At 36.8% G+C, this 16746-nt stretch overlaps 1 protein-coding gene and 1 long non-coding RNA gene across 2 annotated transcripts; one reads left to right on the forward strand and one right to left on the reverse strand.

Annotated features, from left to right (window-relative positions):
• Nucleotides 1-662: 662 nt before the first annotated feature.
• LOC129271519 (ciliogenesis and planar polarity effector 1-like) lies at nucleotides 663-16687 on the reverse strand. The gene is made up of 10 exons (XM_054908849.2): nucleotides 16592-16687; nucleotides 13014-13211; nucleotides 12171-12309; nucleotides 10347-10472; nucleotides 9246-9472; nucleotides 8442-8554; nucleotides 7590-7850; nucleotides 6318-6500; nucleotides 2824-3818; nucleotides 663-2205 (listed from the first exon to the last, which is right to left on the reverse strand). Exons 2-10 carry the CDS (start codon nucleotides 13095-13097, stop codon nucleotides 1946-1948), a joined length of 2388 nt encoding a protein of 795 aa, XP_054764824.2. The 5' UTR covers nucleotides 13098-13211; nucleotides 16592-16687; the 3' UTR covers nucleotides 663-1945.
• LOC135156016 (uncharacterized) lies at nucleotides 1185-6162 on the forward strand. Its single transcript, XR_010295158.1, has 3 exons — nucleotides 1185-1326; nucleotides 1799-4260; nucleotides 5975-6162. It is a non-coding gene; the product is annotated as an uncharacterized LOC135156016 (long non-coding RNA).
• Nucleotides 16688-16746: the final 59 nt, after the last annotated feature.

Raw genomic sequence — 16746 nt, forward strand, 5'->3', positions numbered from 1 at the left:
TTGTGCCCAAACAGAAATTAAGTGTGAAAACAACAACTTTTGTTGCATGAAAAAAAATATTTTGTTTCATGTTTTAGATCAAAAGTTTTTCCTATATTACAACATTCTTTTAAAAATCCAAACACATGACCTAAAAGAATGATTCTTCTTCTTTACAAAGATACCAAAAACATGAAATTTGGTCAATATTTAGAGCAGCAATGGCCGAATAAAAAGAGGTATTTTGGTTCGCACCAAGCTCATTAACTATGCAAAAACCCTCTTGTCATGAATATCACTTGGATAAAAGAAGTTACTTTTTCAGGGCTTGCGGACTGACTGTCAAACAGGAGAAAACAATGGTAAAAAAGAAGATGAAAAGCTGCAGAATGATATCTCTGCGGTCTTGCATCTATCTACTTGATACATCTATGTTAAAGACATGATGCTTTATAAGTAAAGGCAACATATCATTTTACTGTTGATGTATTCATATTTTAGTTCACAAGTCCTTCCCCTTACCCAACCCTCCTCTCATTCTCTTACAGGTAATCAGTAAAATATCTAGTACGCAAGTGCGGTAAGATGGTTGATAAAATCAGTCACATTTTCTGTGCATATATTATTTTGAAGACTGAAAAGATTGTAAAGAAGTGCTTAATATACTATTTCAGTTTTCTTTTCTGCGATTGCCAATGCATAAACATGGTGACGATGTCAGGCTCTGTCTGTGAGGGGGTGGTCACAGCACCATTCGCCACAGCCTCCTATATGCCTAGCCCGGGGTCTCACCACCCCCGAGCCAATACCTTTTATCTTTTCTCTGTTTTAATATGGGAAAATCGTTTATCTGTATTTTATTGTCATATTGTTTATCTGTAATCACGATTTATAACATGTAAGTCCTGTACTTTGTCCTAAAAATACAAGTAACCTGGGGAGCGTTTTATCGATATTTCTGTTCGATAAGTTGTTAGATCTGACAAATTTCCTTGAATTTGACTGGCCGAGAAGCACTGATACTGTCGAATAAAACAGGACTTTCTTGTTGGGTGAAACATCCGACAAGTCCGTTCATAAATCGCTCCCCTGGACATATTTTCTTTGTACTACCCTTTTTCTTCATATCAAATAAAGGTGATATATCACAAAAATCAAAGCGAATCACAACCTGCTCTCTATTTACTATAACTCTCCACTGTAATTAGCAGGGAAGCTAACATTGAATCAGGAGAAAGAGATAAGAAAATGGCCTTGACAAAACGTCTCCAGGAAATGACCGGAAAATGGAAGAGGGAAAATAAACAGGATAAGGAAAGGTTCCGCCAACGTGAACTAATTATTCAGGTAGATCCTAAATGAAATTGCATTGTAAACACACTGGTCGATGCATATACCCTTGTAAAGGAAAAGATCTAGATCTATAATGGAAACCACGTGTGAATACAGTACGCCAAGCATTATTGGAGACAGGAAATGGTTTAACGTGAGGTCATGATTTTACTGATAATCAAGTCAACAGCATTTGGTTTCAAACTTGATCTTTCGGAATTAGAAGAAAGGGAGACCATAACGTTGATTTTCTCTTAAAACCTTGTATCTCATTTTTTTTTTAAGTAGGAAAAGTCAGAAAAGGTTACATTTTAGAATTATATCATTTAATATCATATAATATTTTGGCAACATCATAAAGCCTGAAAACAGTCTATATCTGTAGAAATTTTTCTGGACAAAGTGTGTTTGCCAATATTGTCAGAATTCTCAAGTGAAAAACTTTTTACGAGTTAAGTTTTTTTTATGTCTACTTTTGAGATGCAAGGTTGGAACAGCCCACCAGTGATACCTGAACACATTGGACCATTAATGGACACATCAGTTGGTATACATTGCACAGGTTGCTACATGTACATCAACATGCAGAAATATGTGAATACAGCTGGGAAAATGATTGAACAAAGGGAATCACTTACCTGATGCTGACAGCGCCACCTAGTGGTAAGGGCACTCTCCTGCCCTGGGAAGGTGCAAGGACCTTCTCTGGAGCAGGCATTGAGGATGTTTCACTTCTCGTTTCTCTTTTCTTGCTTCTGCTTTTGGTTGGACCCTCTGTTCTTGATCCAGATCGTTCAGACTGAGCAACCTGTCTACGTTTTCTGGTGGACGATCTTGAAGGCATGATGGCAAGACTGTGCATTCTTTGGCCAGCTAGGGCATGTTCAACCGTATCTGTGAAGAAATAAGAAATACGTTTTAGTGTTTATCAAGATATATTTCAATACTCCTGATTACTCAGAGCATCTGGACCCTTTTCTAGTCTAAAACAGTCTTTGGGAGGAAACAGTAAAAAGCCAGGTCCCTCTCGGACCACAGAGTACTCGTGAATTGGCTTGATATCTAACACGGATCACCGGAGTACAAGACCGCCGCTCTATTAACTGAGCTTTCACACCTCAATTGTATTGTTTGCTTTTGGCTCTATTTTTTTCTTCAAGATTTCATCTCTTTCGGTCCATATTACATTGATTGATTGCACTGCGCCTTGCAGCTCTTTAATTCTTCAAGTCATTCAATGGCTCATAAAAGATTGGGAAATTAAATCCTCTCACTTTACAATAGAATAGACGTGAGGGAAGAAGGAATAGCATATGTAAATATACCATGAAACGTCCAGTGTCAGTGATTCAAATTATTTGGTGCAACTGCTAGGAGGAAAGATTGACCTAGGGGAGTATACAGAATTAATTTTATTCTTAAACCCTATTCTAACTGGGGGAAATCATGCAGCATAGAGCAAGTTCACATTGTCTCAATGTCATAGTATTTTCATACACGTTTCATACATACCAGATGGATGGAAGCTCAGAAGAGAAAGATTACAAGAAGGTTCTGATATTGGTCTTCTGGTGTAGACTTGAGTCAGAACTTGTTCAGAAGTGTGAAGCACTGCAATACAGCACCTTGTCATACTAGTTTCATCACACACCTGTCCCTTGAGGAGTCGCTTGACCAAAGAGCGGGTCAAGCGAAGATACGAGTACATAGAGTGACTTCCAAAGGAGTCCCACAGAGAAGACACCAGAATGGCTTTGTAAAGAGATAGCACCTTATGGAGTTTCTGATCTATTGCACCATCCCCAGCCCCACTGATGCTCTTTCGCGTCTGCGCTGGGAGCTTGATGTCTTCATCCTTGCGTAGAAGTATCCAGAATAAAGCCATGAAAACCTTGATGGTGTATTGCATGAGATATTCAAGGCGGGCGTTCCAAGGTCCCGCATGGCTGACTCCAACTCCCCAAGCACTGAGAGCAGCCATCTGGGTCCACTGAATCAATGACTCTATGCTATGATTCCCAATGGGTAGGAAACCTAGGGACTGGGTCGATGACATCATGGCAGAATCGTCAAACAACAACCTCCCAGAGGTCATATTGCCAAATTGTCCACGGTGTCCAAGATCGCTGCTCTGTGTACTCTCCAGCCCGAAACTATCGGCAGTCGCAAGCATGTCGATCATGTTTGAGAACGTCCGATGCTGCGCTGACTGTAGGTTGGGGCTTGCAGGTTCACGTCGTAACGATCCCAGGCCAACAGGCCCAAGGTCCCGTGCGGAGTAGATGAGGTGTAGTGCTGTAGCGCCCTCGCTCAGGTAATCACCAAGGATGCTAGAGCAGGTAAGGTCAGCAGGAAACTCCAAGACTAGTCCTAGATACCCATCAGAGCAGAGGATCAAGGGACTGGACGAATGGCACGAGACGGAGAAGCGTTGTCGTCCTTCATCTGCTTCCGATGTAAGGGAGCTGGTAGGGGATGGTGGACGGTCACCAAGAGAACTTGGCTTTCTGTAGTGAAGAAAAATTGAATGTCAACATTTTCATTTCATGTTTATTCGTTTTGTACATGTATTTCAAACATACAAGAAAAAGAACTACTGAATGAAAAGAACAAACAGGTTTTCCCAGCTGCTCTTCCCAACATTACCTGGAATAAGAAAAATGTTATTTGAAATTTCTATATCCTCTATCTTACATACATGTACCAGGTAATTATTCCAGCCTTGTCCCATGAATATCGGTGTAAAGTATTTGATACTTGGATATAATAAAATCTTAAATATGTTCATATAAAATCAATGACCAACTACAAAATTTTACAAAATGCCTACAACAGGAAAATCTGAGAAATTTTCATTAAAGAACAAACCAAACACTAACAAAGTACAAAATGAAATTTTGGCTTTATTTAACACTATTTTAAAACAAATATGACACAAAATTTACACAAGTGGAACGCCTCTGGCAGTCTCGCCTGCATTACGCAATTCGATATAGCAGCAGTGCTTCCTTTGAAAAACAGCTAATGAATAATTATTCACAGAAGAAAACACTAATATGATAATAAAATATTATGTTCATTGACCCAAAATGACCTTTGACCATGATCATGTGACCTAAGACATGTGCAAAACAATCATTCATACTTGATTACCCTTATGTCGATGTTTCATGAGCAAGTACCATAAACTTCCTAAGTTATAATGCCAATTTATTTATTTTTATTTATTTATTTATTTATTTATCTCTGCATGTCATGACAATGTACATAGTGTGACCATCACAAAATTGATTACATTAAATTTTACATAATACTAATGTATAATTATGATGATTAACATAACATTAACATAACTGATTATAACAAGGTTGCAGACATGCAGTGGTATGACAAAAATAAGCAGATGCTTGATCTGTTGTCAGACCTTTGGATATATGAAATACATACATGAATATAAAAACAATACTGAAAAGTCAAAACTAACGATTACACAAAGAGGGGAAAGAGAAAAAAAAAACTAACAAACAAACAAAGAAAACCAAATAACAAATCATTATGTTCCACAACTATTTACAAATATTTACAAGGAGTGTGTGAGGCGTAATAATAATTGAAATTATATCAATATTTAAGTTTAAAATGTACAGTACAACAAAATTACATCTTAGAGACAAGTATGCGTTTTACCGCACTTTTGAAGGAATGCACTGATAATATATTCCTAGTACACATACTCCCAACACGGCCAGAGTTCATTGACCTTTAAATGACCTTCGATCTTGGCCATGTTCCTCAAACCCACACAGGGTATTCAGGGATACATTGCTGCTTTTATATCCAAGTTTCATGAACTAAATCCATAGACTTTTAAAGTTATGACAATTCCACAAATACCCCTAACATTACCAAAGTTTGCTTACCCTAAATGACCTTTGACCTTGATCATGTGACCTGAATTTTGCACAGGATGTTCAAGGATACTTGATTGCTCTTATGTCTAAGTTTCATGAACTAGATCCATAACATTTCAAAGTTATGATGACAATTCCTCAAATACCCCCAATATGGCCAAAGTTCATTGACCCTAAGTGACCTTTGACCTTGGTCATGTGACCTGAAACTCGCTCATGATATTCAGGAATACATGGTTGCTCTTATGTCCAATTTTTATGAACTAGATCCATAAACTTCTAAAGTTATGATGACAATTCCTCAAATAACCCCAACATGGCCAAAGTTTTTTTACCCTAAGTGACCTTTGACCTTAATCATGTGACGTGAAACTTAGGCAGGATAGTCAGTGATACACTATTACCCTTATGTCTAAGTTTTATGAACTAGGTCCATATACTTTTGAAGTTATGACAACAGTTCAAAAACTTAACCTTGGTTAAGATTTCGATATTGATTCCCCCAACATGGTCTAAGTTCATTGACCCTAAATGACCTTTGACCTTGGTCATGTGACCTGAAACTCAGGCAGGACATTCAGTAATACTTCATTACCCTTATGTCTAAGTTTCATGAACTAGGTCCATATACTTTCTAAGTTATGATGACATTTCAAAAACTTAACCAAGGTTAAGATTTCAATGTTGAAGGACGCCGCCGTTGCCGCCGTAAAAGCGGCGCCTACAGTATATAGTCTCGCTCTGCTATGCAGGTGAGACAAAAATGGACTGCTGAATGAAAAAAAAACAGCTCTCACAATAAGCCTTAAGAAGGGCACTTTCTTAATTGCCTCAGAGCCGCTTCTGTAATAAGGTGATATTGGGATGTGGACACTTGGCAGAAAGGCCTACAGTTTTGTATCTGAATAATAATCATAAAACCCATTCCATAAACCTTGCTCTGATAGTGCAAAAAACCCTTTAAGGTAAAAATAATTCTATTAAAGTTAAATATCATGAGCATGTCAGGATTTCAGCACGAATCTATTAAAGTCAAACTTGACTCTCAGTAAAACACCCCCCATGGATGTTTAATTTTGTGTGCTTAAGGCTTACAGGACTGTGATGAGATTGAGTAGTGGCAAGAAGTAGGCTGGAGAGTGCTCCACCGAACAACCCTCACACTGCAGGAGTATGGGTTCACTGAGACGAGGCAAGACGGCCACAGAACCGCGCTTGGTGATACAGACCAGGAACAAGTCATTGTGTGTCCAGGTCATGTCTGATAGCCAGTATGTTCTGTAGGGGAGACAATAGAGAATTATAACACAAGTTACAGTTACAGGTGACCACGCAGTCGCCCATTGTGACATGAGAGTTACTGATGTAACATCTCAGAGGTTGACAAGATATCACTGCGGATTGGTGCATGTGGCTCGGTGGATAAGTGTCTAGACTTTGAATCACAAGGATGGAGGTTTGAATCCCACCGCAGCACTCGCGACCTTTGGCAAGGCAAAATCTACATTTGCCACTCTCCAACCAGGTGTAGTAAGCGGGTACCCAGTAGGAAAAAATTCCTTGAAATGCTTGAGCATCCAATCAGGGTAGCTCTGTTAAGCCGGGGTAATAGTATGCAGCGCTTTAAGAAACATGGTATTAAGCGATATATAAACATCGCATATAATTATTATTATTAAAAGACCACCAAAGGGAATAAAAAGTGGTCTTGAAGGACGAGTTATTAGGTATAATTGTTTCAGTAAGGATTGCTCCAGGTAAACCAAACTTGTGGTCTTTTTTAGACAAGTTGTCCTTCAATAAAGGTGGTCACTAAAGTTGGTAGACTTAAAAAGTTTCATGTTCCTTGGTTTAATTTCAAGATTTCGACAGAGGCAAGTGAAAAACACCGCCCAGATCCTATTCATGAAAGAAGAACTCATGCTATTTATTTACTCCAGTCAACATTTCTCTTCTCATCTACAGTAAAAACTGAATTCTAATGACAGGGTGATATAGAAATCAGTGGGCCCCGTCTCACAAAGAGTTACGATTGATCCAATCAATAGTAACTCTATGGAAATCCATCAGTGTCATAATTTTTTCTCCATAAAATTTTCAAAATGTCCTTTGTAAACAAAGGCAAACACACCAAATTATCAAGAAAACAATGAATTTATGTAATTTACGTCATATCTAGGAAACATTTTGAACATTCAAGCATTTTAGATGTTGACGTTGCTGGCCGTCCATAGTTGTGATTGATCGGACGGACCCGGATAAAATAGAGAAAAAATACACAATCTTATGAGCAACTTTTGAAAATATAAAAGTATTCAAATCAAAACAGTACTCAAACTTCAAAGTTGTATGACAATGTCAATTTACTTCACATGATCAGCATGGGGACGCTTGGCTTTACAACCACAGGACTTCATATCAACGACAGTAGCTGCAGCTGTCAGGGGTGAAATGAAGGCCAGCTTGGCCTCGTGGGGCGACCGCTGGTTGAGGGCCACGGCAAGGACACGACCAGAGTTGTTGTAGGAGGCCACCAGGGCACCGTGGTGGTTGACCGGCCAGCTAGAGGGCGACAGACTACGGATGGAATGTTTGCTTGAGAGCCAGCGTACAGAGAATGAAGGATACCTGGGAAGGAGAAAGGGTGAAATGGAAGAAATGACAAAAATAATAATAACCAGAATTGGGTATACTCTACATAGTAAACTTAATCACAGCGTTTACAAATTCATAAGCATCAAAAAACATAATTACAATACAAATACATATACAAATAAAAAAAAATGATGAATCAGTAGAGAGGTACATGTACGTTTTTTAGGAGTTTCTTAAATTGATCTGTAGAACATCTATGAAATCATAAAGATAAACCACAATGAAAACTGCCAAGGGTTATTTCATAATCTTCACCGAATTTACAAAAAATCATTTTAGCTGTATAATCCAGGTTATAATTGAGCCAGGTGCCACCTGGAGAAGGAGAAATTTTCATGAGATGCTTCTAGACCAGTTTTTCACGCTGATCAAGAATATATGGGGTAAACAGGCTGTATCCTGAACTTTAACCTGTGACGGCACTTTTTTTTCAAAATGGCCGGCATAATATTGTATATGGTGACTACGTGGGTGACACTGATGCCAATTTTGAACCTGTTCCTTTAAACTCAAATCATAAATGTACTTCCCCCCCCCCCCCGACACTTAACCACTGGACCCCACCTGTGCATGCCTTCTTGGTGCCAAGGTTCAAACCACCTGATAAGTGCTGTAGAGATTTGGATATCATCCCCCTGGTAGAATACCGCTGACCACACACAGCTTCTCCCCAATACCTGTACAAAGATAATATTGCATTGGTTTTTAAATATGAAATTGTATAAAATTGCAAACAGGCATTATAAGATGAAACATGAAAATGCTTTTACACATGTAAACATAACTGCATAATATATGACGTATTAAAACAAACTACGTACTTTATCAACCATGTTTATAAATCATCACAATGAAACTAAAATATACAAATATACTCCAATGACAAGTATTAATTACAAAGTATGATAAACACTAGGTAAATATGGACCATGTATCTTATAAAAATTTATTGAAAACATTATCGAAAAATATCCATGGAAAACTAACAAAGCAAATGATAATTGTTATTTTGTTAATTCATTTATATATTTTAGTTGTTTTCTGTGTTGTTGTTCTTTTTGGGGGATAGTTTTCACATAATGTTCCATCATTTGAGGATCATTATATTTACATCGAAAATAACACCTTGCCGCTAAAGAGTGGATTCTATTTACTGATTAAGTTCTAGGAAAATAAATAATTAAACGATTCATAACTAAACACCTTGAAACGCTGAGAACATGGGAGCATTTCATGAAACAGACAGTCAATGATTTTCACTGACCACTGCTATAAGCTACTGAAATCCTTGCATCTGATTGGCTCAGAACAAACTAGTCCATGAATATCACTGACTATTTGTTACCTGAAACACTCCCCAGAACTTACTGGATCCACCATAAACACAGCATCACTAACAGCTTCAGCCGAGTCAACCCCTGGGAGTGGTGCTTTGTCTCCACCAATCAGATACCATGTACCTTTAAGCTCCGCCTCCCTTAATCTTAACACTGATTCTGGTTGGTTGATTTCCCACAGGTAGATGGATTTGTGCCCTTTGACAAGGAGGATGTTGTTTAAGTCGTTTGATGCATATAACTTGAAGCTTTCGCTTTCTGTAGAGAAAAAAATAGAAATACAGGTACAGTCAATGATTGTATTTAGGATGCCTTTTAACCAACAATAAATTAAAAATGAATATAACTTTTCTATCAGTCCATCCAATACTTTGGATCCTTCATACAATCTATCCTCACAACTATACAAATACCTGGTGGGTGTTTGATAAAGCTGTCCGTAAGATAAGAGCGAACAACTGGTGAACCTTTCTTATGTGCTCAGTAATCACTGATGAACATTTAATGGTGAATATAATTTACCACAAGACAGATTTACCAGTCGTTATTAAAGTCACTTAACTTACAAACAGCTTTATGAAACGACCCCCTGTTCCTCCTGAACTTAACACATCTTTCAAGCAAATGAAACATACATTTATAAGTACTAGACACCTTTGAATATTTTAATCCAATGCATGAATTGATGTTTATCATCATCATCGTCCTCATCGTCATTGTAATCAGTCATTATCATCAGTGATTGTCATCTTCAACATCTTTGTCAGTGTTTTCATTAATATAATTATCTTCTTCATCATCATCACCACCACCATCATTATATCATCACTGTTATCACCATTGTCATCATCATCATCATCATCATCATCTTGATCATCATCATCATCACTGTTATCATCATCATTATCATCATCAGCAGCACCACCACCACCATCATATCACCATTGTCATCATCATAATCATCATCATCATCTTGATCATCATCATCATCATCTTGATCATTATCATAAGAACCCCTGCTCTAGGCGATAATATTATGTGATCTATTAAAGGCAAAAAGGACTAATGACAATGTGTCATGTTGCTCATTATAATCATTTAACATTCTAATAGAGAAAGTAAACATTCTTACTCTGTCCTGTTTCTTCTGTTGATGATACACTGATGCTGGGATGTCCCTTTACCGTTCTCAGCGTATCTTGATCTTTGTTCCAAATGAAGATATCCCCGGACTCCAGGTACCCTAACAGATATTGGCCTGCATAAAAGAATAGCTTAAAATTACAAGGATTCCCTTCAAGGTTGGGCTCAATTACTTTCTTAAATTACAATTACATTTACGTAATTGAAGAAATGTTCAATTACAAAAATTCAATTCAATTTTTTCTATTACAATTACCCAATTACTTCTGTCAATTACAATTACTATTTCAAATACTTTCTATAAAAGTCATGAAGGAAATCAATTTGTATTCTGTATGTACTAGCACCACCTATTTCAACATTCTAAATTACAGAGAAACTGAAAAGATGAAGGTTGATGTTTAACGGCACAGACTCTGCTCATTACACTCTTTGATGCTGAAGCAGTTGACGTAAAAATGGTCATGAAACTAAATCATTTAAAAATGTAAAAGGAAATATTGTTTCTAGATTGTTTGTATACCTTTCATGTCAATATAGGGTAAGGCACTTCTCTATATAATGCATATTTCTACATTACAGCACGAATTGAGAATTTAAAAGGGCACAAACAAATATCCAAGACCAAGGATATTGGAACTGAAGCCAATCAAAAGGGCATACAAGTCAATCATGGCCTTATTAAAAGTTCGCTCTAATTAACTAAATAATGGCCCTAAACTCCTAATTTGGGGTTCACAGACTCTTTTATAGGAATCTGATCAAATGTACTTTTTTTAAATGTCAACATCACATTTATTTCATTATGTATTTTATTGTTTTCTAAATTTCCCTTGTATTTCTTTGTTCTTTATTTTTTATTTTTTGTTTATTCACTGGCCATTGTCAGGGACTTTATTTTGACCAGATGAACAGTCCTTCACGTTTATAATTTTGTGGAGCTTAATAAATCGCTCTCCTTATTTTTTTTTAGCTCAATTGAGCTCCTCAGAATCGCTCTCCTTGAGCTCAATCAATTCAATACAAAACATGTATGATAAATTGTAGATTTTTCTTAACATTGTATATGCAATACATGTAGCTGTGTAGCTATTAATTAATCTGTGGTGAAACTAGGCCTGGGTCAATACGTTTACAAAATATATTGCGCTCCTGCTAAAAAAAAAAAAAAATGCCTACTAAAATTTCACATTTTACATCTTTAAATCCATGAAATGGCCATCTATTTTCCATATTTCCTTGAAATTATTTTGATTTAGTTGAAAACTATCAGAAAAATGAAGAATATTCACCTCTTTCCCGACTCTGATTTGAACTTACACTCGGTAAATATTGTAGTCCCACATGTAGACTTCCATGGTGTTGCCATGAAAATCTACATATTTTTTTTTAGGAGCGCGATTTTTGCTCTCCTTATTTTTGTTTAGGAGCGCGGTAGGAGCGCCGGCGCAATCGCGCTCCTCAAAAATGAAGGTCTGGATGAAGTTAATTGATTTTATCAGTAAAAGGAAAAATTTTATGAATTTTTGCTAAAAACAATAATAGCATTAGATTTGTACACAAATCACATTATTGAGCAATTTGGGGTCTGCATAAACTTACTATATGTTGCGTACTTTCGGAACCGCATACCCAGGGGTCACAATTTTGGTCTCAAAATTTGCGCAAAACTTGAAAGTAAAAAGTCGGCGAGCTACACGGTAACAAATTTTGCGCTGCGGATTTATCGCGAAAAATGTTGAGAAGCTGAATCAGCCCCCCTTCCTGTCTTATTAGGATTAATACTATAAAATAGTTATCAAATGTTGTCTACCATCTCTAGTTGTACTGGTTATAATGGCACTGTTCTGAAGACTACTCAGCTTTGTCACTTTCTTCTTTACGCTGCTCCCTCTGTCCTGAAGATTGAGTACCTTGATCCTGTTCTGTGCGAGGAGCAGCAAAGAGCCAGTCTGCATAGAAAAACAAAGATGAAAATACCTTCCACAAATGCAATTACTGAATACATGTCTGGATAACACATTGAAATATTCACTGTTCAATTTTAATTGTAAATTATGCAAACTTAAGGGTAGATGTACATTTAAGTTTTCAAAATGAAGTATATGAACATGTACATACATTCACTTCAGAAATGATTTTTTTTTGTTAGATTAACAGTTCCTCTAATTGTCTCAATAGCATGTTAATATAACTTATTTACCTGCAGAAATAAAATAGTACGAATGTTTAGCGAAAGGAGATTGAAGAAAGAGATTGGATTCTTGAATGGATATAAAAATCAACTTTAAATACAAGATACAACAAATGGAATATGGAAAGTCATTTTCTTTGATCATTATCTGTAGCAACTTGAATGTGAACGAAATGAGAACAAAATTTTTTAAACAATCACTTTTCAAGATGACAATTATATTATTCAAATCAATAAATCCAAAAGGACTTGAAACAGTTGAGCTAATCATTGAAACATATTTCTATACAGGAGATCCGATTATAAAACTCTGAAGAGGCGCACTTCAGAGTGACAATACACTGAATAACTTTAATAATTTAACTAGGAAAGGTTGAGTTTATCAGCGAACCACATTTCAATCTAATTCATCTTATAACATTAGAAAGATTAGCTTTACAAAAAACTCTGAAGAGCTCTGACCTTTGACCCCAACCATGTCCATCTCTCCCATGGTCTCTTGGACTTTGAGTTGGGAGTGTGAGTGACCTTTAATTCCAACCTCATGCTGGGCTAGGGGTCAGTGTCAATAACGACCTTTGACCTTGTTGCTGTCTGTCTCAGAGATGATGAAGTAGTAGAAACCTGTCAGATCCCATGCTGTGGTGGTTAACATCAGCCCTGCATCATGATCAAGGGAATATAGTGAAAACAACTGTCATAAGTTTTGTATCCTCATCTCAACTCTAGTGACAACTTGGGTAGTGAATGACAGAAAATAGAATGTTAACATTACACTGTATAATATAGGCAATAAACAAACAGATCGGTTCCTGTATTGAATAAAAGGGGTTTTTTTTTAGTACTAGTCTTACAACAAATTGTAAATCTAGATCAACACATTTTGCATATATAGAATTTTTTGTTTACAACATTTCATGCACTCTAAGCAAGCAATGCCTTATTACCAAAAGCAATAAATTATTACTAGACTGTATTTATAACAAGCTGTGTGATATTTAAGTGGGGTAAAGAAGCCCAAAAGATGAATTTTTAGAAATTGTTTATTAAGAAAAATTTGATTTGGAAATTAGTGATAATTTGGGGCACCTAATTACATATGGGACAATTCTAAAAATCATAGACAATAAAAAAAAAAAAAACTGTAAGTTTTAATCATAGGTGGGACATGGACCCCCTAATACATTATCGTTTGAGGGGAGAAGTGGTGTTGTCCAATTTAATGTGCAATTACCTGGAAAAAACTTACACAGGGCTCAGGCTATTTAAATCACAAAATGATAAAAAGGGCCCTGGATATTAAAAAAAAGAAGAGTCCTGGAAAATCCCCATTCATTGCAATGTTAAAGCTTATCCAATGTAGCCGATTTAGGCAGTACATTATGAAAAGTAGCCCCTGATTATAATATTAGGTTGTGTCAAAGAAAATATGTAACATATTGAGCACATTTTTTTTAAGTTACAGGAACAGGATTTCCCAAAACAATTGTATTGTTCCTTCTTTGTCGCCAAACAATACACTAGAAACAAAGGAAAGAGTTCCATATGTATCCCCCACCCAAAATAACAAAAGAATGTCGAGACTTCCAGTTCATTCACTTCCTGTTTCTCTATCACTTTTTAGTGTTTCTTAACTTCGTTGGGACTCAAACACACCTCAGTGTAACTGCAGTCAAGATTCTTCCCGCTATGCCAGCGAGAAGCGCTGATGCCGCAAGAGATTTTCTAGCAATAATGAGCCGATACTTTGACTAGTCTAGACTTTCAGACCCTTTACTGACTAAATAAATCGCTGTCTATGGACAATTACACGCATTCGATCCTGCTCGAAAGTTTTGATGGAATAAAGCCATATTTTAGTATGTATTTCCACTCTCCCATTTTCTATTTTAGGGCTAGATACATGCATATCATTTTGAACCTTCTCCATATTTTTATTCTCAATTTTAGTGGGGGGTACATATGAAAGTCTTTCCAAAACCAAGAAATATGTGGTTTTATTCTGGGTTTGTGATCATTCTCTCAAATCTAGTGTCTTCAAAATGACAATTAAAAAAGCAAACCACAGAAAAAGTCAAAGGCATTGAATTGGCACAGAAATGAAGTTAACATTAACGGCATGCATCAGAGCTGCCTTCATTTAACAATGGGCTCTCAGCCACTCTTAGTATCAATGAGGTCAAAACATACATGTACAGTAACAGTATTGATATCTTAGGCAACAATATTCAATAGCACATATACAGGGAGGTGCATTTGTAAAAAGTCAACACCAGCGGTAGCACATAAATGCACACAATGATGGCCACAAGGCATGAGGGCGGGGTGAACTGTTTAGTAATTTTATTTTAATTTTTTTTCAGTTATTTACTTTTTGCGTGAAATTAGTTATTGTTTACTATATAGATATATCACCATTTTATCTACCGTAACTTCTAAGGTAAAAATTTGATTATAAATATCTGTGTATTTTGTACAATGGTGCTTGATATCTGACTACTCTGGCAGCCTTTTTCAACCTTCGAACGTAATGCGGGAGCGAATAGCCACTGCAAATTCCAGGGTGCAAATTGCATGCAGTGCAGCACAATTAATTGAGCGGTTCTTCTTGCATGCACCGACTTTTAAACGCGCTATGCACTATGTCGCAAAAAGGGTGGGCAGACAAATTTAGGCCGAAAAAGATGGTGATATTACTAGTTTAACATCCAGGCCTGGTTTATTTCACTTCAATAAGATGTTTTTACCGGTAATAGCCTAGACTTAATGTGAGTTCTATTGTCGATCTAGACCAAAAGCTTCGGTCTCTGTTATATTGGTTGTCGCTGAACTCCGTTGGCTCCACTCACCAATTACAGAGACCAAAGACTTTCTAACTCGATCTGTACAGGGAACTCAATGACCATATGTCCATATGTAATATGTATTAAGTTTGGATAAACCAGGGAAGTGGGAGCTGTGCGCGACAGCCGAAGTAAGTCACTGTTTTTTCTTTTTAAGTTTATTTTTTCCTGTTTTGGTGCATTTCAGGCCAAAACGGAATAATCTTTATTTTTTGCCAGTTCTTTTTATATAATTTTATGAAATAAAGACAAAAATCGATGAGTCCCGTCAGGGGGATTTTGCATTGTTAACCCCTATAGTAGCAGAGCCGTCTGTGTACGAGGAGAAATTTCATTAAAAAATGTAAAAAAACTCCTCGAAAAAGACGGCTGCCAATTGTCTACACTACAGTAGTACAGTCTAACTTAGTATCGTCGATCACGAGTGTTGTCGATTGTACTATTTTTGTAGATTCCAAATTAGATTCTTTGTGAACATAGATCTAAAATCTACGTTGTAAAAATAGGCAAATATATTTAACAAAAATCTTTGCAAAATTTCATTTTGTGAAAAGATACTAGATAGGGCTAAGTTATCATGAAATTTGTCACTTCTCTTCTTTCTTGTGTGTCGTGTGCACATAACCGTTACGTTATGAAACCAGGGCCATGGCTTTCAAGTTCAACAATTCCTGCTAGCTCAGTAAGGCGACAGACTGGAGATGCCTCATTCTGCTCCAAACGAGGCATCTGCTTAGATGCCTCGTTCTGCAGCGAGAGGTTCGAATCCAAGTTAAGTTCCAACCGGAAGAAGAAAAAAAAATAACTAAAAAAAAATAAAATAAAGAAAAAGAACGAAAGAACATGAAGAAGGGGGTTTCGGAGAAGTATTTTTTTTTAATTAGTGGAGGGGACATAAAGAAGTCGGCATACTTTCCCAGGATAATGCCAAAGATAGTTTAGAATAAAAACAAATTCATGCAAAAAAAATGTATCGAATTTTCCGGCAGGTTATCACAAACTTAATTTTTACAGACGCTGTCTGCAATACACGGGACTGAAAACAGTCAAGTCTGGTTCCTGAACTTCTGAAGAGTATTTTCCTTAGTCTAAGCCCCAGGCTTAGTAAAGCCTACCGATATTGGCATCAAACCTGTCGTTATAGCACAATAACAATTATAATTGTGTTTTCTAACTCTAAAAAAGCTTATTTAGTACCTTAAATGATAAATCCTTGAAAATCACTTGCTGATTGCTATTCGTCAGCGACTTCGGTTATTTTACGGTTCCCAATACCGGTACGCATACCGGTACGACTACCGGTACCCGATACGGCCACTGTAATATTGTTTGGACTTGTAACGTTAGGCTAC

The sequence above is a fragment of the Lytechinus pictus genome, chromosome 11 (genome assembly GCF_037042905.1).
Source record: "Lytechinus pictus isolate F3 Inbred chromosome 11, Lp3.0, whole genome shotgun sequence".
Taxonomy (NCBI): domain Eukaryota; kingdom Metazoa; phylum Echinodermata; class Echinoidea; order Temnopleuroida; family Toxopneustidae; genus Lytechinus; species Lytechinus pictus.

Bases quoted from the DNA above. Each gene is read 5' to 3' on its own strand.
- LOC129271519 (XM_054908849.2), bottom strand. From the start codon at position 13,097: ATGAGGTTGGAATTAAAGGTCACTCACACTCCCAACTCAAAGTCCAAG. The intron at 10,473-12,170 runs GTAGACAACATT...TCTTTTATGCAG, and splicing joins AACCAGTACAACTAGAGATG to GCCAATATCTGTTAGGGTAC. The intron at 9,473-10,346 runs GTAAGAATGTTT...TTTTCTCTACAG, and splicing joins AACAGAAGAAACAGGACAGA to AAAGCGAAAGCTTCAAGTTA.